Raw genomic sequence first — 25,364 nt, 5'->3', positions numbered from 1 at the left:
TCCTCTAAAAAAGAAAGATTCTGCTCCCATGTAGCCTGTATTGACAGGGAAAATGCAAAGTTCTACTAAACAGTTATGTGGTCATGCGCACACATGAATTCGTCTGTTAATAATGGCGCCAGAAATGGTCACAGTTTGAGGGAAATGCAAACCAGCTGCATCGCAGATGAGCCGTTCAGACAGAAATAACCCGATTGTACGCACCAAGCAGGAAGGACCGAACTTTCTCTGGGGTCAAATTGCAGTGAGATCAATCCGGGGTAGGTCAGGATGACTACGAGTTGCTACCGAGTAACAGATGTGGAAGTCTGAACGTGCTCAGGAAATCTGAATGGGAAATATGCCTATGTCAGAACTAAAGGAGGGTGTGAACGCAACCATAGTTTTTTCCTGTTTCCATCTCTCCTTCCCACACAACAGCCAACCTACCTTTGTCTTCAGCTTTCTCCTCACCCATTCAGCCTCCACCTAGGAAAACTATGGCCCAGTTGTATAGTGCTAGCTGCTGGGTCAGGCCCACTTGCCTGGTAGGCAATTATCTAGGACTTATGGAGTGGCATGTCGCTTCTCCTTTATTCATCTTCCCACATTATTTCCCCTGTTGACTCCAGTCACCAGATTTAAGTATCCTCAGATTTTGCTGACTTGGCCATGAGAATATAGTTAGGCTTGCCAGTCCCCAGGTCTGAGCAGGGAATCCCACAATTTTGCAGACTTCTCCTAGCCACCAACCAGCTGGCTGAAGGGGGGAAGCCCCTCCCCAATGGGCATGATGTGCCTTTAAATCTCAGTAGGACATTTTAGAAGTAGCTTGCAAACTTTCTTTTTGGGAATGTGTGTGTGCCTTTAAATCTCAACAAAACAAAAGCTGCATGGGGGGGGGGACTAAGCAGGCAGAGCCATGGGGCTCTTCCCAATACGTGTGTGAAGTGTGTGGGAAAGGAAGAAAGCACAGTCCCTCTGTTTTACATTTGTTTCAAAAGTTGTGTGTATAGTAGAATGGATAGTAAAGAGTTAACTAGAACATGATTTTGGGATGGAGGAAAATTCCATCCCCTAGACTATTGTCTTCCTTACTTTTGTTTTTCTGTGTTAGCTTGAAGAAATTGGTTGAAACGCCAATGAGTAAACTGATTTATATCATTGCCTCAGTAAGACCACAAAAGTGTGAGCTTGTGAATTGTGTTTGGGAAAGGATTCATTGTGTATGTCCCTGAATAAAGCCATGCTTAGAAATGCTACCAAAGCCTGACAAGGGACTTGTAGAGGTATGACAAAGCATACTTTCATTTAGTGAAAGTACAGCCGCTGGGGAACCCTTTGAAGGCAAAAAAGAGGATGAGAAAATGAAGACTGTATTCAGGGCAACTGCATTTCTGTATTTTTATATATTTGTTTTAGGAAATGAGAAAGTCTCCAGACTCCACCCCCAAAGCCTCCAGGCTCCACCTCAAAGTTCCCAGGTATTTCCTGAGTTGGACCTCACAATACTATATAAGATACCTACCAACATATGGGGGGGGGATGTAGAAAATTGTGTTGAAGTACCCCTTGAAAGCGCAACTCACCTACTATTTCTATCCACTGCAACGGATATAACTGACATGTATTTCATGTTAAGTCAGTGCTAAGGCACTGTGTTTATCTTGTAAACTGTTCTCATAGAAATATCACAGGCCAGTGACCATGTTTTTTGCATGCTATGGTCTTTTATAATTTACTGCATATATGTGTTGACTCACAATTCACATCATGACCCAGTGAAAGAAGCTTTGGACCACAAAGATTTATCCTAGATTAGAATTGTTAAGTCTACAGTACCAGGAACCTCCATTTTGTTTTAATCTATAAAGAAAACACACACATACACAAGTACATCATATGTACTGATTAAAATGAAGTTGTAGGGGAGCTAATCAGACAAAGCTGATTAAACCTTAGAGAGGTCCAGCGTAGGCCATTTTCATCACAGAAGGCCTTGAATACTCCTTGAAATCTGAATAGACTTGACTATCACAGGAGAGAAAGGTAAGGGAGTCTCAATTTAGGTTTCACTTCTAATATCTCACAGGAAATCTAAAAAGTAAAGAAAAGTACTGCAAGTTCTGGCAGCAACTATTTGGTACAAATATGACTAGGGCTTTTTTTTTTTTTTAGAAAAAGCCCATCAGGAATTCATTTGCATATTAGGCCACACCATTGTTTCTCATTGTTTTCTTCTACAAAAAAGCCCAGCAGGAACTCATTTGCATATTAGGCCACACCTCCTGACACCAAGCCAGCTGGGACTGTGTTCCTGTGCATTCAAAAATGTACATATATCCTTACCTATTTATAACCATAAATATATACATGTTATTTATCACAACAATACATACAAAAAATGCCCTGCAGGTAAAGCATCCATCCAGAGTAGACAGCCCAAAACATATATTTCCACAATCCACAATCCTAGGATAGGTGCCAAAAGGCCTAACAAAATCTATTTCTGGAAGCATTATGTAGTAGGCAATGCAACATATAAGGAACAATGTCTTCTCTTCAATGCATTCCTGATGACAGTAAATCAGGATTCTAGAATATTTGTCATCCCATTAGGCTGATGGAATGCTTTGGAATGGCAATCATTATATCATATGTATACTGTACATGAATATCTTGAGCTCACTACAATCAGCGGATTAAAGAGTGTTAACTCTGCACTGGGTTGTGCATTACTGTCTAATGTAGAACCAATTCTGTTCTAGATAGAATTGCCAGAAATTACCCACCCCCTTATAGTTGATATTCCAACACAGCACCAAGCAAAGATTAATCTGTTTGCTACAGTTCTTCTTGGACTTGGATCATATCCTAAATATTAATCATGATTAGGCCACCAAGGAGGTGAGGTAGGGAAAAACAATGTAGAAATATTTACTATTAATGGCCAAAACAGGAAAATTGAATAGGATGAGGTTGAACTGAGTCAGTCTCTTATGCTAACCTTGTTTAAATCAACATGTTCATCAAAAGGATTTGCATTCAAGTACATTTAGTGTTTGTAGTTAAATCAATACAAAACACTTCAATACAAACAAAGGATTAGCACATGGTTCCAAATGCCCACCAGTCACTCTCCATCTTTCTGTTATGCCTTTTTAGATATTGGGTTCAATGCTAAGTACTGCATACAGAATTTTCTCCCCTCCCCCATAATTCTGCAGGTCCCCTCCCTCATGCTGCTCTTGAGATAAGGAAAGCCATAGAATCAGCATTAGGCACCATGTGGGGGACTGTAGTGGAGGGCGAGAACCAGGAGACAATTAGCAAGCATTAAGCAGTGCCAGTGAAAACAAGGTTTGGATCCAACCCATTGTTGTTTTCTGCATGCCTATTGTCAAAATTGTACCCCTGTGGCTATCTGCAGTACTACTTTTGATAGCTTCATGCATGCATCCATTGATGGTACATCCTAAAAGACAATAACCTGAACTATCAAGGAAACATTTATCCTATGTTCACTAATCTTATGAAATGTCACTCAAATAATTATTTTGAAAATAATTCAAAATCATTTCTAGATACAAATAAAATAGTTTTATTTATTTACTTCATGTATACCTTGCCTTTTTCCCAAATGGGGCCTAAAGAGGCTTGCACTATTCTCTGTTACCTCATTTTATCTTCAAGACAACCCTATGAGATAGTTTAGACTGAAAGTGTATGATTTAGCTCAGGGACAACCAGCAAGCTTCCATGGCAGAATGCAGATTCAAATATACATCTCTCAGATCCCTCTCTGACAATCGAACCACTACACCATATATATTCATAGGTTTACTCTAGAAGTTATCCATTAAGTCAACAGTCTTGTTCTTTCCGACAAAACGATCTAGGCTTGCTCAAGGGTGCTGCAGGCCAAGGATGACTTTCGAGTCATTAGGTGTCGTTGGCCTTAGGTTTTGATTGTGTGGTCAGCCATGATCCCGCGCCAGGTATGGCATAGGGCATTGGATCCACAGGCAATTGAGAGAGCTCGCCGCAAAGTCAATTTAGAAATTTAAAAAGCCCTTGAGGGGGGGGTTGGGCCACTTTATCCCTCATCCTGGAATCCATGCTGATTGCATAGATTTATACAGGATTGATGGCGTCCATCTTTCCGATAAGGGAAATGACGCGTTTTTGGATGACTTAAAACTTGGGCTTCAGGAAGAGCTAGGCGTTTAGTGAGCGCAGCTACCTAAGCAGAGGCTTGGCCTCACGGTGGCTGGATTTTTTGCCTAATATCTGTTATGCAGCTCAGTGAGCACCAATAGCACGCCAGTTTCGGGGCACGGGGTCTAGCTAAATCATTCCTGGCCCGTGCAGACTAGTTGAGTGATGAAGCGGACTGTCTCAGGTTTGCATGGATTGATCCGCCCTTCAGCCGTGTGGATGGGGGCTGGAACTCCAGGGCATAACCTTTGCTAGGCCAGCCGGGTACAAGTCATGCATTTGGCTATACCTAGGGGCAGGGTGGCTCGCCCATCATGCGGCAGGGGAGGGGTATTTCGTTCCCTGGCCCTGCCATGCTGCCTGTTATGTTTATAGCCCTTGTTAATTTAATAATAAAGAAAGTGGCCCTTAGTTACCCAAACCCTTGTGTCTGTCTCTTCCTTCTGTCTGTGGGGGCAAAGAGTGGTTAACACATGGGATTCACTGCTACAGGAGTGGTGGCAGCTGCAAGCATAACCAGCTTCAAGAGGGGATTGGATAAACATATGGAGCAGAGGTCCATCAGTGTCTATTAGCCACAACGTATTGTTGGAACTCTCTGTCTATAGCAGTGATGCTCTGTATACTTGGTGCTTGGTGGGGGGAACAGTGGGAGGCTTCTAGTGTCTTGGCTCCACTGATGGACCTCCTGATGGTACCCTGTTTTTTTGGCCACTGTGTGACACAGAGTCTTGGACTGGATGGGCCACTTACTTGATCCAATATGGCTTCTCTTATGTTCTTATGTTCATCAGGCTCTCTAAATTCCATTTTTAAGGTAAGTCTCTAACCTCATCTGTTATGGAGTTGTAAGGGAAAAGGCATATAATTATAAGAGAAAGAGACAGATACTTTTCTTTAAAAATGAAAGCTGGGAATTCAGGGAACAGTATATCACCATATCAAGATCATGGCTGTATTTTTTAAAGGCACCAAAATAATGATATATCAAAATAAGCATGTGCAAGAATGGGGGATGCTGTGACACCACTGATGACAACAGCACTCTCCCTTAACAATTCTGATTATTTAAAACAGAAGAAAATAAACTGACTCCACAACTGTGAAAATGTAGAGGAAAGGAAGATGTGCAGCCAGTTCCAGTGTTTGTGGATCAACTTCCAAGAAAATCAGGAGTAAGTCATGTGCAGAAAAGCATAAAGATTCAGTGTTGAAGGGGAAAAAAATGGACAGAAAGGCTAAGGAATTAGCAGCCTCATTTATAACTCAAGATTCACATAAGGGGAGGGAATTCATCGACTTCAACACTATCATTACTCTCACTTTACAAGCCCCCCCACACACACCACTTATCTTGTCCAAATTATGGTATGAGACTGAAATCCTTCCAATTAATCTGGATGAAAAATGTAATCTAGAAGCAAGAAGATGGCTACCCCACTGCTAGAGCTAGAGATCACTAGTGAAATCTGGCATTGGAAACAAACATTTTCCACAAGTTTTAGTTTGTGAGAAAACTCTGGACAGAATTCTACACATTTGTTTCAATATTATTGCCATCTCCAATTATAATGCAGAGTTAATGTACACTGTGAATGTTTGCCTTGCAAGCTGCAAGGTGAATTTTAGACATTTAAGTTGTACTATTTAGCATAATGAAGTAGGCGTAAGGAGTGCTGAGAATTTTTATATTCCACAAAGATGGAAATAAAATATTAACACATTAACATAAAACTTGTAATTTCAAACAAGGATGCCTTTCTGTAAGACTGCAGAAGGATCACACACATTCAGCAAATATTGTTATGTTCCACTGCCAACAGTCTATAAAAAGGTAATTAATTAGCATTTAAAAAAAAAAAAACCACTGCTTCAGAGAGTACTTGTGAATAGGTCATGTAAGTCTGTTACATTCATAATAAGAGAGGTAATTAAACCATTGAATAGTCATTACAGAGACTGTTTTTCAATGGATGTTCCATTTTCATGGCAAAATGCTTTAACAAGTTCTCTGCTTCCCAGAGAAAGCCACCTTGTGCCAAATTTACAGCTTAGTTGTATCTAAACTATTTTTTTTATTTGCCATTACAGATATTTTGCACTCCTATTGAAAAAAATGTAAAGACACTATATAAAATATCTGGGGACATGACATTTACTAATTCCTCACACATGGACTGAATTAATTTATAAATAGATATGTGTCAACTGCAATGACATATCGGTAATAGATTTTTTGATACTTTTGATAAAACATACATTATTTCTTCCATCTGATTTAACATTATATATTTGACATGAAGCTGCAAAATTTTTTAAAGGTACTTCATTGTGCTTTGAATGTGACCACCAGCAGCCAGTGCTTTCAGCTTTCATTGCAATGATGGCATTTGGGGCATTTCACATGGACTGAATTAATTTATAAATAGATATGTGTCAACTGCAATGACATATCGGTAATAGATTTTTTGATACTTTTGATAAAACATACATTATTTCTTCCATCTGATTTAACATTATATATTTGACATGAAGCTGCAAAATTTTTTAAAGGTACTTCATTGTGCTTTGAATGTGACCATCAGCAGCCAGTGCTTTCAGCTTTCATTGCAATGATGGCATTTGGGGCAGAGATTTGAATCCAGGGTTGCTAGGCTCTTGTCAACACGACCAACACAGTCAAATATGTTTGAACCACCTATCTAATGGAGGGATAATCCTGCACAGATAACTAATGGAGAATTAAGTCACCAACCTTTGCAGTTATATTTCTGGACAGAGGCCACTGTATTTCCTGGAGATTTGGAACCATGCTAGATAATGAAATGTTTGAGATGGGCCAGTTAACTGGGCTAGTGCTATGTGGGAACTGGCTGTGCATCGCAGAACTGTCCAAGAATCTTCTGCAATGTACCAGGGTTTGACAGCAAATATGAAAACATTCCACAAGTCAGAAGTTGATGCAGACAGAGTTTGCTGCAAGTTAGAAAGTTTGAGATACAAGGTCTTCTTTATTTATTGTCACCAACATTGAAAGTCACGATGTATGATAGATTAACTGAGGGTAGCATGTCATTTTTAACACGTGCAAATGTATTCTTTTAATTACCTGCTGTGTTTCTGAAGCATCAGCACTAAAGTAAAATACATTTCCAACTTTTCAAGTGGATTCTGGATCACTTCCTTTCCTTCAGGTCTAGCCAGATTTCCCCGTTTGTGCCATCTACTGGTCAAAATATTTTACTGCATCCTCAGTATTTAGTCTTGCAGCATAAAGTACTATAGGATGCTCCACTGAATATATCTTATGTCTTGTTTTTGCCAAGTCACCTCAGTGGAATTGTTTAATTCAGAATAATTTGGCTCACACATCTATTGCAAATTCTATCAATACAAACATTTAATGGTTTCATCCCTTGCATTTATTAATATACAGTCTCTTCATCATCATGTTTCTTCCTGTTTTAAAGGTTTCTTGAGCTAAACTTTAATCTAATAATTAATATATTTCAAAATCAATTTTTTCCAACTTGCTATCACTTACTCTTAACCACACCTTTAAGCAAGTATCTTGAAATAAAGCTTCCTTCTTTAATACAAAAATCAAACCATCTAAATATTGAAACTGTTTCCCTATTAAATATCCACATTATAAAAAACAAATTCAAACTGTTTTTTAAATTAATTTTTAAAACAAAATTAATATGTTTCTAATTCATATGTATTTATACTGGAAACAGAAACTCATTTGTTCCTCCTCACACAATTCAGCTATTTTTAGGAGGGCTTTCACATGTACCCTTTTATTAGGAATAAACCTGATGTTTTCAGGTGTCTTTGTTTTTTGTTTTAAAAAATAACTTTCTATTTCCTTTCAAATAGAAGTCTGTATTAAGTCTGCTCTCTTGCAGCTCTCTCTCTTGCTGCACAGTCTTTACACATTTCTTTGCGTTCCCAGGGGCAATTTTCCTCTGCTTGTAGTGGAAGGTTGGCACACTTGGTACCTTTGTGTAAGCTGCTGAGAGGCCTGTTCTCTTGCTGCAACAGTGCCAAAGTCACCATCTGTCATCTTGGCTTTTTCTTGTTCCTCATCCTTTAATTCTTCTGGGTTTGCTGGTGCAAATTCAGGTATCTGCTAGGAAAGCTGCAGCAGTTTTCATCCTTGGCTCTGTCTTCTATCTTTTGCATATCAGTTTCTTCCCTTATTGTCATGGCTGAATCACCATCAAGATTTTGAAGTAGTTTGTCATTCATTTGAACTCGATTGTTGATTGAGGGGTGTTTTTCCAATATGTCCAAATGCACCATCATTCAGAGAAGCACCAATCACATTTTCTTTCAGATCATCCGTCTGCAAATCTTCTTGCTTTTCTGAACTAGCAGGACATATATTAATTGAACATTCATAGTGATAGTAACCAGAATCCTGTTTCTTTTCATACATAGCACACAGATCGATTTGCCCAAAGATTTCTGTGCCAAAGAGGCTGTCTTCATACACTGTATATAAATCCGCAGAGATTTTTCTAAAGCCCTAAATATTGAAAAAAATTGAGCATTACTGGACATGGCTTAATGTAGAAACTTGAAAAAGATTTGCAAAATGCAGAAACAGAAGCAATAGTATAAGGAGGAATATTTGTGATCTAACACACAAATGTTTGTTTTGAATTTTAAAAACTATGTAAAAAAGAAGGAATTATAGAGCTTAGGCTAACAGAATGGAACTGTTGAATGCATAGAACTACATTTTAACATTTTATCAAAAGCACTGGAGTGCACAGAGACAGGCCTTCTTTATACCATTGGCAGCTGATAGAATCAGGACTGTTGCTTCTTTTTAGGACCTCTTATAGTCATCATGTTAAAGAAATTTCCTTACCTAGGTTTTTGCCGCACAAACTCAGTTCTCTGACATGCATTTTTATATGTAGGGTTACCAACTCTGGGTTGGGAATTTCCTGAGAATTTCGGGGCTGAGCCTGGGGAGAGCGGGGATTAGGGAGTGGAGGGTCCTCAGCAAGTAGGCTTGCCAATCCCCAGGTCCCAACGAGGGTTCTTCCACTTTTCCAGGCTCCTTCCCGCCCCCAGTCAGCTGGTTGGCAGGGGGAAGTCCCACCCCCAGAGGACCATGTGCCTTTCCACTTCCGAAAGCTTCAGTCTCTGATTGAAAGGCTTCCTCTTGGGATGGTGTGTCTTTGTTACTTAGAAGAAGTTGGCAGCAACTCATGAGTAGAGAGGCCAATCCCTTGCTTCAGAGTCGCCAGAAACAGGTGGGAGGGAAACGTCTGCTGAGCTCTTCATTATTCCCTATGTGAAGATCGATTCTCATAGGGTATAATGGGGAATTGATCTGGAGGTTTCGGGGGCTCTGGGGGAGCTGTTTTTTTAGTTAGAGACACCAAATTTTCAGTATAGTATCTAGTGCCTCTCCTTAAAGTACCCCCCAAGTTTCAAAACGATTGGACCAGGGGGTCCCATTCTATGAGCCCCAAAAGAAGGTGCCCCTATCCTTCATTATTTCCTATGGAAGGAAGACATTTTAAAAGGTGTGCTGTCCCTTTAAATGTGATGCCCAGAACTCGCTTTGAGTTCAATTATGCTTGTCACACCCTTGTTTCTGTCTTTCCCCCAGTGTCTCCTGGCTCCACCCCCAAAGTTCCCAGATATTTCTTGAATTGGACTTGGCAACCCTATCAGCAAGGTATATTGCCATACAGAAAGCAGCCTTTCCTCCCCCAGAAAACTGATCTCTGTAACCTTGAGATGAGTTGTAATTCTGGGGAATCTTCAAGCCCCATTTGGAGGGTGGCAATATTATATTTCCAAATACCTGTATAATGTTCACACTTCACATTTTAAGTGAATAATTGAATATATGCTATGTGAAAGGTTTGTAGTGCTGCCTTCAACTCAAAATTCATATAGTATATAATTTCAGAAGCTGCATTCTTAATTATTTTGATTCATTTTTTCATAGTAATAATTAGTATTTGGTACAGCTAAAAACTCTCCCTAAAAGCTAAAATGACTAAACTAAGGCTATTATACTTCAGACACATTATGAGAAGACAAAAGTCACTGGGACAGACAATACTGCTAGCCAAAGTTGAAAGTCGCAAGAAATGAGACCCAACATGAGATGATTGACTCAACCAAGGAAGCCAAAGACTTCAGTTTGCAAGACCTAAGCAAGGCTGTTAATTATAGGACATTTTGGATGTCACTAATTTCATAAGGTCACCATAGTTAGAAGCAACTTGATGGCACTTAAGTAGCAGAACTTCAGACTTTTGTAATTTTTTTGCTGTGTCAATTCCATATTCTAGGAGCAACAAGCTTGTTTGTATATGAATTTGAAGTCAGAGAATCATAGAGTTGGAAGGGACCTCTAGGGTCATCTTGTCCAACACCCTGCACAATGCAGGAAACTCACAAACACATCCCCCTAAATTCACAGGATCTTCATTGCTGTCAGATGACCATCTAGCCTCTGTTTAAAAACCTCCAAGGAAGGAGAGCCCACCACCTCCCAAGAAAGCCTGTTCCACTGAAGAATCACTCTAACGGTCAGGAAGTTCTTCCTAATGTTGTGCCAGAAACTTTTTTGATTTAATTTCAACCCATTGGTTCTGGTCCTGCCTTCCGGGGCCACAGAAAACAATTCCACACCATCCTCTATATGACAGCCATTCAAGTACTTGAAGATGGTGATCTTATCACCTCTCAGCCACATCCTCTCCAGGATAAACATCCCCAGGTCCCTCAACCTTTCCTCATAGGACTTGGTCTCCAGACCCCTCACCATCTTCATTGCCCTCCTCTGGACCAGTTCCAGCTTGTCTATATCCTTCTTAAAATGTGGTGCACAAAACTGAACACAATACTCCAGGTGAGGTCTTAACAGAGCAGAGTAAAGCGATACCATCACATCACGTGATCTGGACACTATACTTCTATTAATACAGCCCAAAATTGCTGTGTCTTTTTAGTCACCACATCACACTGTTGACTCATGTTCAGCGTAAGATCCACTAAGACCCCTAAATCCTTTTCGCACATACTACTGCTAGGACAAGTCTCCCCCATTCTATAACCATGCATTGGATTTTTCCTACCTAAATGCAGAACTTTACATTTATCCCTGTTAAAATTCATATTATTGGTCTTAGCCTAGTTTTCCAGCCTGTCAGTGTCATGCTGTATCCTGTTTCTGTCTTCTTCTGTGTTGCAACCCCTCCCAATTTAGTATCATCTGTAAATTTAATAAGCATTCCCTCTATTCCTTCATCCAAATCATTGATAAAGATGTTGAACAAAACAGGTCCCAGGACAGATCCCTGAGGCACTCCACTTGTCACTCCTCTCCAAGAGGATGAGGAACCATTCACAAGCACTCTTTGGGTGCGATCTGTCAACCAGTTACAGATCTACCTAACGGTAACAGGATCAAAACCACATTTTACCAACTTGTCAACAAGGATAGTATGTGGAACTTTATCAAAAGTCTTACTGAAATCAAGATAAACAATGTTTACAGCATTCCCCCGATTCAGCAAGGTAGTCACTTTCTCAAAAAAAGAGATCAGGTTAGTCTGACATGACTTGTTCTTGAGAAAACCATGCTAGCTCTTAGTAATCACATCCATTCTTTCTAAATATTCCAGGACCGACTGTTTGATGATTTGTTCTAAAACTTTTCCAAGTATAGACGTCAAGCTGATGGGTCGGTAGTTACCTGGATCCTCTTTTTTCCCCTTCTTGAAGATGGGGACAACATTTGCCCACCTCCAGTCTTCCAGTACCTCTACTGTTCTCCAAGAATTTTAAAAAATAATAGCCAGAAACTCAGAAATTACATCCGCAAGCTCTTTTAGAATCCTTGGATGCAATTCATCTGGCCCTGAGGACTTAGTTTCATTTAAAGAAACTAGGTATTTATGTACTACCCCTATGCTGATCCCAGGTTGGAACTTCATACCATCCGTATAAGTTCTGTTTTTGCTATGCTGAGCACCGTTCCCCTCAGAAGAGAAGACTGAGGAAAAGTAGGAATTGAGCAGTTCAATCCTTTCTTCATTATCTATTACAATTTCACTTTCTTGCTCTCGCAACGGGCCTACCATGTCCTTGCTCTTTTTCTTACTCTAAACATAAGAAAAGAACCCTTTTTTGTTGTTTTTAGCATCTTTGGCCAGCCTAAGCTCATACTGAGCTTTAGCTTTCCTAACTTTTTCTCTACAAGCACTGGTGATTTGTTTATATTCATCCTTGTTATAAGGCCCTCCTTCCAATGCCTAAAGGAGACTTTTTTATTTCTCAAGTCTTTAGAGAGCTGTTTATGGAGCTACTTTGGCTTCTTTAGGCTTTTTCCATTTTTTCTTTTCATAGGAATCATCTGTGATTGCGCTTTCAATATTTCACTTTTAAGAAACTCCCACCCTCCTAAGTATTTCTGACCATGGGAATTTACCGAGCATAGTTCTAAGTTTATCAAAGTTTGTCTTTCTGAAGTCCAACTTATAAATCTGACTATATATAGCTTTTCCCTTCCCTAAGACTGTAAATTCCAAAATCGCATGGTCACTTCTGCCCAGGATACCCCCTATTTCCACTTCTTCAATCAATTCTTTCTTGTTGGTAAGGATCAAATCCAAGATAGCAGATCCCCTTGTTTCCTTCTTCACTTTCTGGAAAAGAAAGTTGTCAGCAAGACAAGTCAGGAATCTATTTGACTTTTCATTTTTGGCAGAGTTGGACTTCCAACAGATGTCCAGGTAATTGAAATCTCCCATGATCACTGTATCCCTTCTCTTGGAGAACTTTGCAATCTGCTGTAGATCATCCAAGTCCTCTGCCTGACTTAGTGGTCTACAGCAGACTCCCACAATAATATCACTGTTGTTCCTTACTCCTTTTATTTTTACCCATAGACTCTCAATTGAGCTGCCATGCTCCAATTCACATATTTCCTCACAAGTATATACCATAAGAACATAAGAGAAGCCATGTTGGATCAGGCCAACGGCCCATCAAGTCCAACACTCTGTGTCACACAGTGGCAAAAAATTTTATATACACACATACACTGTGGCTAATAGCCACTGATGGACCTCTGCTCCATATTTTTATCTAAATCCTTCTTGAAGGTGGCTATACTTGTGGCAGCCACCACCTCCTGTGGCAGTGAATTCCACATGTTAATCACCCTTTGGGTGAAGAAGAACTTCCTTTTATCCATTTTAACCTGTCTGCTCAGCAATTTCATCGAATGCCCACGAGTTCTTGTATTGTGAGAAAGGGAGAAAAGTACTTCTTTCTCTACTTTCTCCATCCCATGCATTATCTTGTAAACCTCTATCATGTCACCCCGCAGTCGACGTTTCTCCAAGCTAAAGAGTCCCAAGCGTTTCAACCTTTCTTCATAGGGAAAGTGCTCCAGCCCTTTAATCATTCTAGTTGCCCTTCTCTGGACTTTCTCCAATGCTATAATATCCTTTTTGAGGTGCGGTGACCAGAACTGCACACAGTACTCCAAATGAGACCGCACCATCGATTTATACAGGGGCATTATGATACTGGCTGATTTGTTTTCAATTCCCTTCCTAATAATTCCCAGCATGGTGTTGGCCTTTTTTATTGCAAACGCACATTGTCTTGACATTTTCAGTGAGTTATCTACCATGACCCCAAGATCTCTCTCTTGGTCAGTCTCTGCCAGTTCACACCCCATCAACTTGTATTTGTAGCTGGGATTCTTGGCCCCAATGTGCATTACTTTGCACTTGGCCACATTGAACCGCATCTGCCACGTTGACGCCCACTCACCCAGCCTCAACAGATCCCTTTGGAGTTCCTCACAATCCTCTCTGGTTCTCACCACCCTGAACAATTTAGTGTCATCCGCAAACTTGGCCACTTCACTGCTCACTCCCAACTCTAAATCATTTATGAACAAGTTAAAGAGCATGGGACCCAGTACCGAGCCCTGCCGCACCCCACTGCTTACCGTCCTCCACTGCGAAGACTGCCCATTTATACTCACTCTCTGCTTCCTATTACTCAGCCAGTTTTTGATCCACAAGAGGACCTGTCCTTTTACTCCATGACTCTCAAGCTTTCTAAGGAGCCTTTGATGAGGAACTTTATCAAAAACTTTCTGGAAGTCAAGGTAAACAACATCTATCGGGTCTCCTTTGTCCACATGTTTGTTCACCCCCTCAAAGAAATGTAACAGGTTAGTGAGGCAAGATCTTCCCTTGCAGAACCCATGCTGAGTCTTCCTCAATAACCCGTGTTCATCAATGTGCCTACTCATTCTGTCCTTGATAATGGTTTCTACCAACTTTCCCGGTATTGAAGTCAGACTGACTGGCCTGTAATTTCCCGGGTCTCCTCTGGAACCTTTTTTAAAGATGGGGGTGACATTTGCTACCTTCCAGTCCTCAGGAACGGAGGCAGATTTCAATGAAAGATTACATATTTTTGTTAGAAGATCCACAAGTTCAACTTTGAGTTCTTTCAGAACTCTCGGATGTATGCCATCCGGACCCGGTGACTTATTAGTTTTTAATTTGTCTATCAGTTGTAGGACCTCCTCTTTTGTCACCTCAATCTGACTCAGGTCTTTCAATACCCCTTCCAAAATTAGTGGTTCTGGGGCGGGCAAAAAGTTCTCATCTTCCACAGTGAAGACGGAGGCAAAAAATTCATTTAGCTTCTCAGCCATTTCCCTATCCTCCTTCAGTAATCCTTTTACCCCATGGTCATCCAAGGGCCCCACTGCCTCCCTGGCTGGTTTCCTACTTCTAATATATTTGAAGAAAGTTTTATTGTTGGTCTTTATGTTTTTTGCAATATGCTCCTCATAGTCCCTTTTTGCCTGCCTGATCACAGTCTTGCATTTGATTTGCCACAGCCTGTGTTCCCTTTTACTTATCTCACTTGGACTGGTTTTCCACCGCTTAAAGGAGTTAAATTTCCTTTTGGGCCCTCTATTTCAACCCAAAGCATTTCTAAAAGTGAATCTAATTCTCTGATCTCAGTCTTACTGGACCGTATATCCTCTCTGACATACAGAGCCACCCCACCTCCAACCCTTCCCTCCCTATCCTTCCGATATAGCTTATATCCAGGAATCACCGTGTCCCACTGATTCTCCTCATTCCACCAAGTTTCTGAAATTCGCACAATGTCTATGTTTTCTCCCAACACTAAACATTCCAATTCACCAATTTTACTTCGAACACTTCTAGCATTTGCATACAAACATCTATAATTTCCCAGGTGAGCTAGGCCCGCCACCTTCCTCCTGCCGCCTCGAGACTCTGGCAGACAGTCCATATTGTTTTTCACCTTCACAGTGGACAACTCTGGTCCGTTACCCGGTAGAAAAATAGCAGCTAACCCTTCATCTCTTTGAGACGAGTCCTCCCGAACCAGAGACATTTCATCTCCTGTCGGCTTTCCCCCAAGATTTAGTTTAAAAACTGCTCTGCCACCTTTTTGATTTTAAGCGCCAGCAGCCTGGTTCCATCCGGGGACAAGTGGAGACCGTCTCTTTTGTACAGCTCCCGCTTGTTCCAGAAAGCATCCCAGTGCCTAACAAACTTAAACCCTTCCTCCTTACACCATCGTCTCATCCACACATTGAGACTTCTAATTTGTGCCTGTCTCTCCTGCCCTGCACGTGGAACAGGTAGCACTTCTGAGAAGGCTACCTTGGAGGTCCTGGCCTTAAGTCTCCCGCCTAGCAGCCTAAATTTTTCCTCCAGGACCTCACGACTGCATTTCCCCACATCGTTGGTGCCAACATGCACCACGACCACAGGCTCCTCCCCAGCACTGTCTATCAGTCTATCTACTACACGCGTAATGTCCGCTACCTTCGCACCAGGCAGGCAAGTCACCATACGGTCAGTACGCGGTTTCGCCACCCAGCTGTCTACTTGCCTAAGGATCGAATCACCAACTACCAAAACCCCCCCTCTCCCCCTGCTCAGGGATGGTTCCTTGGCGCGAAAGGATACCCTTTCACATACCCCTCCTTCACATATACTGCTACGCCTCCACCCTTTCTCATTTGCCTGTCCCTTTTAAATAAGTTGTACCCCTGAATCCTAATATTCCAGTTGTGAGTGTCATCCCACCACGTTTCAGTAAGGCCTATTATGTCATAGTCTCCTTCCTTTATTAGGACTTCCAGTTCCTCCTGTTTGTTTCCCATACTCTGTGTATTGTTGTAAAGACATAGGAATCCACGTTTTATGCATCCTGAGGGTTTGGTTTCCGTACAAGCCTGCAAGTTAACATTACCTAGCGTATGCGCCACTCTCTGCAAATCTTTAATGTTCTTATCCTCAGTTTCTGGCATCTTACGAGGCTTTGAATTATTGTTTTGCTCCCCCATACAATTTAATTTAAAGCCTCCCTTATTAGGTTAGCAAGGCTGTTACCAAACACCCTTTTCCCTACTGCCGTAAGGTGCAAACCATCTCCCGATAGAAGACCACCATCTCGAAAGTGTAAGCTATGGTCCAGAAATCCAATTCTTTCCTGATGACACCATCGAAGTAGCCAGTCATTTATTTGACGTATTCTTCTTTCTCGTTCTAAGCCACGGCCTTCAACAGAAAGCACTGATGAGAACACAACCTGTATGCCCAGATCCTTCACCTTCTGACCCAGAGCTACATAGTCTTTTGTAATACGTTCAGGGCTATGATGGGCAGTATGATTTGTTCCCACGTGGATCAGCAAGAAAGGCTAGTAATCCATTGGCTTGATAAGTCTTCCAATCTTTTCTGTCACATGCTGGATGTGTACTCCTGGCAGACAGCAGACCTCTCAGGATGACAAATCTGGTTGGCACACTTTGAGCTCCACCCCTCTGAGCAAGGAGTCTCCAATCATCACCACCTTCCTCTTCTTATATTGGGGAGCAGATGTTCCAGGCTTTTTATCCACAGGATCCTGAGAAACTTTGTTCAAGCTTCGTGGAGGCTGGGGAAGTCAGCCTTGTTCCAATGGTTCAAAATCAGTTACTGTGGGGAGATCCTGGAACCTATTGCTGAGCAGCAGGGGCTCAGATCATCTCCTAATTTTCTTTCTCCTTCGGGATACATTTTTCCAGGAACCCTCCTCCTGTGTTGGGTTCTCTTCTAATTGCTGAGATACCATTTCCTCTCCCTCCTCTTGTCCTTTCAAGAGCGCCTCATGCATTTTGTCAAGAAAATCCTCACCTGCCTTTATACACTGCAGTGTGGACAATCGTGCCTCCATTCCCTGTATCTTCTCCTCCAGTAGGGCCACTAACTTACACTTGCTGAAAGTGTAATTCGTGCTACTCTCAGGTAAAAATACAAACATCCCACAGTCTTTACACGTCACTGCCTCTGCTCCCTCAGCAGCCATACTGCTGCAATCCATTTCAAAATTTTCTTTATCACTTATCTTTAAATCCCACTACCAACTGCCACTTGAAACTATTTGTGGGTAACTACCCACCTATCTACAGAACCCCCAGTCTAAGAGCCACAGGCCAAGAGCCCTTCGGCTCGCGCCTCTGGCAAGGATGAGCCTTCAAATTAAAGGCTCAAGCCCCCACCCACCTCTGACTCAACAGCCAGAGCAACAGCAGAGGGTGGGGCTACCAATTACACCCAGGTAAACAAGCTCTCCTCACTCAGCAACAGCTGCACAAAAGACACACAAAAGCAATCAGAAACCCCTCTCCAGCAGGTACCAAGCACACACACAGTTACTTCCCACAGCAACCCTAGTAATGCTCCCCAGCAGTTTTAGAAAAGCAAATTGTCTCACTCACCTTACCAGCAGCTCTGTTCTAGATCCAAGCACCTTCTCCTACTGCAGCTGAGACACTTCTGATAAGTCTGATAATATTCATGTGAGGTCTCCAATCCATCCCACTAGTTAAGAAGCAGCCCTGCTGTCTGTGCCCCAGCTTCGGAGGTGAGGAAAAAGGCAACCAGAGACAGCACTTTCTCAGTGGTAACACTTTACTTTTACCCTATTATCATGTAGCCACCAGGGCCCAAATATTTCTACCCAGCCTTTTAATTGAAATAGGGTTGCCACTACCCAGTTGGATGGGGGAATCCCCTGGTTTGGAAGCCCTCCCCCACTTCCAGGTTATCAGAAAGCAGGGGTGGGGTTAAATGTCCACTGGGTCCTCCATTATAACCTATGGAAACTGGTCCTTATAGGGTATAATACCCACAGAATCAATCTGTGGGTATCTGGGGCATGGGGGGGGCTGTTGTTTTAGGTAAAAGCATCAAATTCTCAGCACAGCATCTGGTGCCTCTCCTCAAAACACCTGCCAAGTTTCAAAAAGATTGGACCAGGGGGTCCAATTCTATGAGCCCCAATAGAAGGGTCCCCTATGTGCCATTATTTCCAATTAAACAAAGGCATTTTAAAGGAATATGGTCCCTTTAAATGTGATGTCCAGCACTTCCTTTGAATGAGTTTAATCATGCTTGTCACAACCTTGCTCCTGGCTCCACTCCCAAAGTCCCCACATATTTCCTGACCTGGCAACACTAAATTGAAATGTAATGTTATCCCTTTTTAGCCAGTTGCTTTGTGGCCAGCACTTTGGGGCTGTTTTATGCCCCTCCATGGAAGTCTAACAATTTCATGAGTGCTCTATCATTTATGCTTTTATTATTTTATCGTTTGTTTTTCTTTGCACCTTGAGCAAATCTCTGGAGAAGATGGCTATAAATCTCCTGAATAAATAAATCATAACTTTAAGTAAACATTTACTGATATTTCAGAAGGCAAGTATCTGTCGTTGATCATACTGTACATAACAAAGGACCTCCATGAATAAATGTTAGCCCACACTGCTAAAATCTTCTGAAACTTCATGCAAAAGTCATTCTTTCTACATACCTGCACCTGCAAATCACCCCTTTCAAACCTACAGGCAGTTCAGAAAAACATGTGATCAATCATTTTACCATATAAACCTCCACCCACCCATGCCGCAATTAGATTAAATGTTCTATGAAGCCTCAGCAATGTATTGGAACATCCTTAACAAGGTTTTCTGTTATTTTAGCTGACTTTTCTTCAGTTTCATTTATTTCATTTTTATTTGCTACTGTCACACCGAATAATGAACCTACATTTTGGGTGTCGACACCTTACAGTAGTAGCTTTTACCCAGACATAAAAGATACACTGAGGTGAAGCAGCTCAGTGTTCTAACATGAAATGAATTTATTTCAATGACCAGAAAGAAAGGAAGAAATAAATATCAGAAGAAATTTTGCCCTTTGGATAGCTGCTTAGCATCAGTGGAAAATTTGAAGAATAATTATTACAGCTGCTAATATATGTAAAATGAAATGTCAAACACACTTTATGAAATGTATCTCCGTCCAACACATACTAATACGAGAAAACACTGTCATTCAGTCATCATGATCTAGCCTTGTTCAGTGATCTTGTGTCATTTTAGAATTGCAAAGCTTAATACCGTCTCACTTTTCATGCTTCTGCCTCATATAATTGCATTGCAGATCTCTCACAATAACTCTGGCCCCTTAATTTTGGTCCCAGATACAACAGGGTCTAGAGTATCTCTGAATATAGAGCATAGAACTCTATTTTGAATACATAAAGATTTGGCCTTAACTGGGATTGCAGACTCTAAATGGCAACATTCCAATAGGATTTAAGGGCAATACATCACTTTATTGTGACACAAATAGATTACTATGCAACTAAAATGCTCTGAAAAATATCCCATCTCAACACTTTATAAGGGAGTATGTAGTTATGAAAGAAAACAACATGTGAAAGAGGTAAATTCACAGTTCTGGTGCATTTATTTTTTAGATCCACGTGCATGTTGGAATTTGGGGTTAATTTATTTGTAACTGGTTTGTGTGACAAGCAACATGGATGAATTCAGCCATATTCCCAGAAGCTGAATTACTAGAAGGGATTACTATACTGTTCTTAGATTAAGACAAACTAATCCCATTTTTTTTTTGAGAGAGAGAGAGTGGTGTGTGTGTGTGATTATGCATGCAACTAAACACTGGTTTAATATGCCTGTGTTCAAGCTGATTTTGGATTATTTACATTTACGAATCTTTGTCTCTGCAACAGATACTGCTAGCCAATGAAACACCTATTGAGTTTATAATTTTGCACGTTCTTGTTTTAGAATAAAGGTTGAATTAAGAGCACTACCATTGAATAACTTCCTTTAAGGTATGAAGTGAAAAAGAAAAGATGAAACAGTCATCAGTTAAAGCTCCCGACTGATTTAGGATTTGAATCTACATTTCCAAAGTTTAGTTCATATTGTTGTTGGTTTTTGCCGTCAAGTTCCAGACAACTTCAGGCAACCCTGTAGGGTTTACAAGCAAGAGACATTCAAAGGTGGTTTGTCATTGCCTGCCTCCATGTCACAACTCTGGTATTCCTCTTCCAATCAAATGCTAGCCAGGGCCAACCCTGCTTAGCTTCTCAGACGGGACAAGATCAGACTAGCCCGAGTTTTCCAGGTTAGGGCTTGGTTCAAATTAAGCCACAATATATCATCAAATGTTTATCATCATTTTCAAGATATTCAACACATCCATAATGTGGTCCAGTGACAGAATTGAGTCCCATATTATTCAACGGGGCTTGCTTCCAGGAAAGTGTAGTGTGACTTATATTATACAGCAGTAGCATCTTGGATGACCAAATACCAAGCCTACCATTGAGTCCAAAGACTCACATCTGTCTGATATTTCTTTATCTTTGCATTGCTAATAAGGAAAAGGGAATGGTGAAATAACCCAAATTCAAAAAACCATCTGCCAAGCCTACCTACATACCAATGCACAATGGCTCTAAATACTCAGATTCCACACTCTGTTTGCCTACTATGGTCCTTCATTACTGCTTGCCTTCTATGATCCTTCATTATTTCAGCGTTTCAAGGTTAGTGCTTGCAAAAGTGCTTAATTTAGAGAGGATCAAAATTTAATCTTTTTTAGATGGCAATTGGGTCCTTAATCTTTTTAGATGACAACGGAGTCCTTGAACTATTACACTTCTTGATTGCTGTTAGTACTGAATATTTTCTAAAATACACAGAAAACAAGGGGAGACGAAACTTCAGCTTCAAAGATCACAAAACATGAACTGAATTTAAATAAGAAATACTTTAAAAGATGTTCAAAAATATTCCTGCAATTTATAACATTAAAAAGTACAACCAGTAGATGGCATCAGAATAGCTACTAACATATTATGAATCCTCTAGATAACAACTTTCATCTAATCTGCAAAGCTCTTATAAAGAGCCCCAAATATTTCCTTTTATTTCCCTTGTTCCGTGCATTGTCATTATCTTATTTTTTTTAATGCAACAGGCACTTTGACTCAGCAACACAACCTCTCTGTCAAACCAATTCAGTTTTCACATAGCCACTGCCTGAGAATTGTCAGGTACTTCTTGCTGACACAGAATAAATTGTATCAGCCCAGGCCACTATAAATATTGTATACGCAGACTACAAAAGGAAAGGCCATCTCAAATAGTGATGAGCACAACCATTCCAAGCATGCTTGTCAAGTAGCACTTCTTCAGGTATAGAGCATCACTTAATGCCTTGAAATTCAGGGGAGACCTGAATCAAAGAACAGCCGTTTTCTCTAAAAGTAGACGTAAAAGATACAAGAGAAATTTTCCTTTCTTATGATGAAATTTCACTGGCAAGAAACAATATACATACTGGCTTATCTCCCTGAACAAGGAGACCACAGGTAACTGAAGGACATGGCTTTTGCAAATAAACCAGTTCAAGCTATGCAAACAGAATGAAATCACTGGCAAGACGGTAATATGTGGGAGTCTGAAGTTGAAATAATGAGAATGACAGTTTTGCGTATATATGTATATGCTAGCCAACACAGAGACATACATGTAAGATTTTAATAAGCATCCTGAATAGATGAACAAGAAAAGGGGAAGAAGGATCCCATCTTAGCCATCCTAATAGCTTAATTGCTTAGGGTTTTTCCTGGCCTCAGAAGTCAGATTCTTTAGGACAGAGAATCCTAAATCATAGGATTATAGAATCATAGAGTTGGAAGGGACCTTCAGGGTCATCTAGTCCAACCCCCTGCACAATGCAAGAAATTCACAAATACCTCTCTACACACATACCACCAGTGACCTCTGCTCCCAGAAGATGGCAAAAAACCTCCAGAATGCCTGGCCAAACGGGCCTGGAGAAAAAAAGTGGTGATCAGCATTTCCCTGAGTGTGTAAGAAAGGGCCATGAGAACTATGCACCAATGCTCCCTCTAAGCTGTGGAGTCTTGTGAGTAAAAATTCTACTTCATGAGCTACTGCCATTATAGTTGTGACTGAGCAATTTGGCTGCTACATGCTATGGGGCTGTCCTTCCTGAGCTAAAGCAAAAATGTGTGAGCCAGAGACTAAAAAAAACTATAAACTAGCTCATGTAACTCAGTTTAGAGGAAACACTGCTAAGCACTGATCAACCCTTTCTGCCCTCCTTCCCATTCTCTGCCTAAATTCACTAATAGTCATCTAGCCTCTATTTAAAAACCTCCAAAGAAAAAGAGCCCACTACCTCCTGAGTCCTGAGGAAGCATGTTCCACTGAGGAACTGCTCTAATTGTCAGGAAGTTCTTCCTAATATTTATCTGAAAACTCTTTTGATTTAATTTCAACCCATTGGTCTGACCTTCTGGGGCAACAGAAGACATCTCTGCACCATCCTCTATAAGACAGCCCTTCAAGTACTTAAATAATTTTTTAAAAGAGTTCAATAGGAAAAAAATCCTTTTTCTCCAAAATGAAAATAAATAAAATAAAATTCCTTTTCATAAGAAAAGGATGGATTCAAGTCTTCATTACCAGATAGCTGACGTTGAAGTTCAAGTAGCAAAGTGAAAATAAGATCTGGGACAGATTTGTACATTGACCAAAACAGATTGAACAAACACACACAGGCCTTTCCCTGTCCTCCTCCTTTCTTTGTATGAAATTTCTTGTAATGCATAAATGCTACACTTATATGCAATCATGAAGCTATGCTATGCCATATAAATTAATGCTATACTCCTATACGTGCTTGTATACATTACACACTTATGCTATATACTGTATATATACTATTGTATCCATTATTACCAGTAACCAGAAACTCCTGAAGGGATGATTTTTGAGAAAATTATGAATATGAAAAAGAGTGACTGTCACAAAAGGTTTGATTATAAGATGAGTAATGTCAAGGCATGTCAGCAATGCTGGGCCAAAGTAGAAATGGATTGCGGAACAGTTCCACAGCATAAGATTACCTGGCCCAGCAATGTTGGGGTGTGCTTGGCTAAAGGAAACCCAGACATGTTTTTCATGAGCATATAATTTTTGGCAAAGTACGTAGTTTGTCATTAAGTTGGTGAAGGTCCAAGAGTAGACGTAAGAATCTGATTGGGTTAAAAGAGCAGATAGATGAGCAAAATAAGGTATAAAAATCAAGAGGTGTTCAACAAGAGAAGAGTGAGAGAGGATACGAGGCTCACCCTCTCATTTCCTGTCTTTCAGGTACCCATATGAAGGAAGACCCTTTGGAGGTAAAGCCTCTTCCTATTGGGCGTTTTCGCACTGACCTTCTAGTGGCGCGACCACCCTCTTCACACCGGAGGATCTGCCCGGATTTCGCACAAGAAGCGCCGGCGCACCCAAAAGAGCCGGCGACTTCCGTCGCGAAACCCGCTCAAACGTTTTCCTGCTTCTTGGCGGTTTCCGTTTGAGCGGGTTTCGCGACGGAAGTCGCCGGCTCTTTTGGGTGCGCCGGCGCTTCTTGTGCGAAATCCGGGCAGATCCTCCGGTGTGAAGAGGGTGGTCACGCCACTAGAAGGTCAGTGCGAAAACGCCCATTGTGTCATTTTTTACCACAGCTGATTCCGCACTAACCTTGCTCTGCGCCAGGCTTCCGTTTTTCTCTGGAGCAATCTAGCAATTTCACACCAGCTGCTCCACGTCACCATTTTGCATGGGAAAAAACCATGATTTGCTGCGCCACAGCATAAACCGGTTTTTTCAGGTTTACACTGCGGCATGGCAAATTGTAGGTTTTCCCTGCGCAAAACGGCAGCGTGGAGCAACTGGCGTGAAATTGCTAGCTTGCTCCAGAGAGAAACAGAAACCTGGAGTGGAGGAAGGTTAGTGTGGAATCAGCCCACCTTTGGAGATAAAGTATCTTCCTATTGTGTCATTTTTGATCATAGCTGTCTTATAAAACTGGCAAGTTTGACATGAGGTAGTCTACTGGGTTTCATTCATTTGTGGCCAAATTGATACCTAGCTGGATCTTGTATTATATGTCTCAATTTCCAAATGCCCTTTGTATATTTTGGCAAGCATTTCCAGTTGTACTACTTAAGGGACAACAATCTTAACACCCTTGAGAAGTATGCCATTGTTGTTGTGAATACAAATGCATGACCGGATGGACTCAGAAAGTTGTTTGCTGGCTAGCACACAAAGACCACTCAAATGACTGACTGAAAGGTGACATCTTTAGCCTGGAGCACAGTATCAGTTTCAGGCCTGCGTATAGTCTCAGGTTTACTCAATGCTTTGAACAATGCACCACTAAAATTCATTCCAGAATATCTGGAAAATGTCTTATGCATATACTAATTAAAATGAAATGCCAGACTCTGAATCTATTAGACATTTTGAAGGGAATAAGGGATCTGGGATCTGTTTCAGCTAGACTGGCCTCTCATAATTAAAGTGTGGTTTTGGTTTGCATTATAATTCAAAGAGAAAATAAAAAGATCTGTACCAGTCACTAAGAGATTATTTATTTATTTATTTTTATAGCCCTCCCTCCCCGCCAAAGCAGGCTCAGGGTGGCTAAAAATAAGGCCAAGGCTGATGGTGCAAGTAAAATAAAATGTATCTTTTATTACTCAACTAAAAAATCCCCACAAGGGCAGCTACTGATCTTGTACTGTTGAGGAAACACTAAAAGATTGGTAGATTCTCTTGAAGAAGCTTGTTGCCAAAATGTATAGGGACTTTTTAGCTGGTGATAAAATACATATTTTACTTTACTGGCACCGTCAGCCATGGTCTTATTTTTATCTAT

The 25,364-nt window shown here is 40.9% G+C and overlaps 1 protein-coding gene across 5 annotated transcripts in view; it reads right to left on the bottom strand.

The window, feature by feature from the left end:
• Nucleotides 1-7,188: 7,188 nt before the first annotated feature.
• The window catches only part of LOC132574744 (A-kinase anchor protein 7-like), a 68,239-nt gene continuing 50,063 nt past the window's right edge, over nucleotides 7,189-25,364 (bottom strand). For all 5 annotated transcript variants that reach the window (XR_009555647.1, XR_009555646.1, XM_060242978.1 and 2 more), the window contains one exon: nucleotides 7,189-8,731. Coding sequence is in view for 3 of the 5 variants with exons in the window: in XM_060242978.1 (XP_060098961.1) it covers nucleotides 8,444-8,731 (288 nt within the window). In the remaining 2 variants the exon portion in view is untranslated. The remainder of the gene's footprint in view (nucleotides 8,732-25,364) is intronic.

The sequence above is a fragment of the Heteronotia binoei genome, chromosome 7, assembly GCF_032191835.1.
Source record: "Heteronotia binoei isolate CCM8104 ecotype False Entrance Well chromosome 7, APGP_CSIRO_Hbin_v1, whole genome shotgun sequence".
NCBI classification, from domain to species: Eukaryota; Metazoa; Chordata; class Lepidosauria; order Squamata; family Gekkonidae; genus Heteronotia; species Heteronotia binoei.
This window is presented reverse-complemented; position numbering and strand designations above follow the sequence as displayed.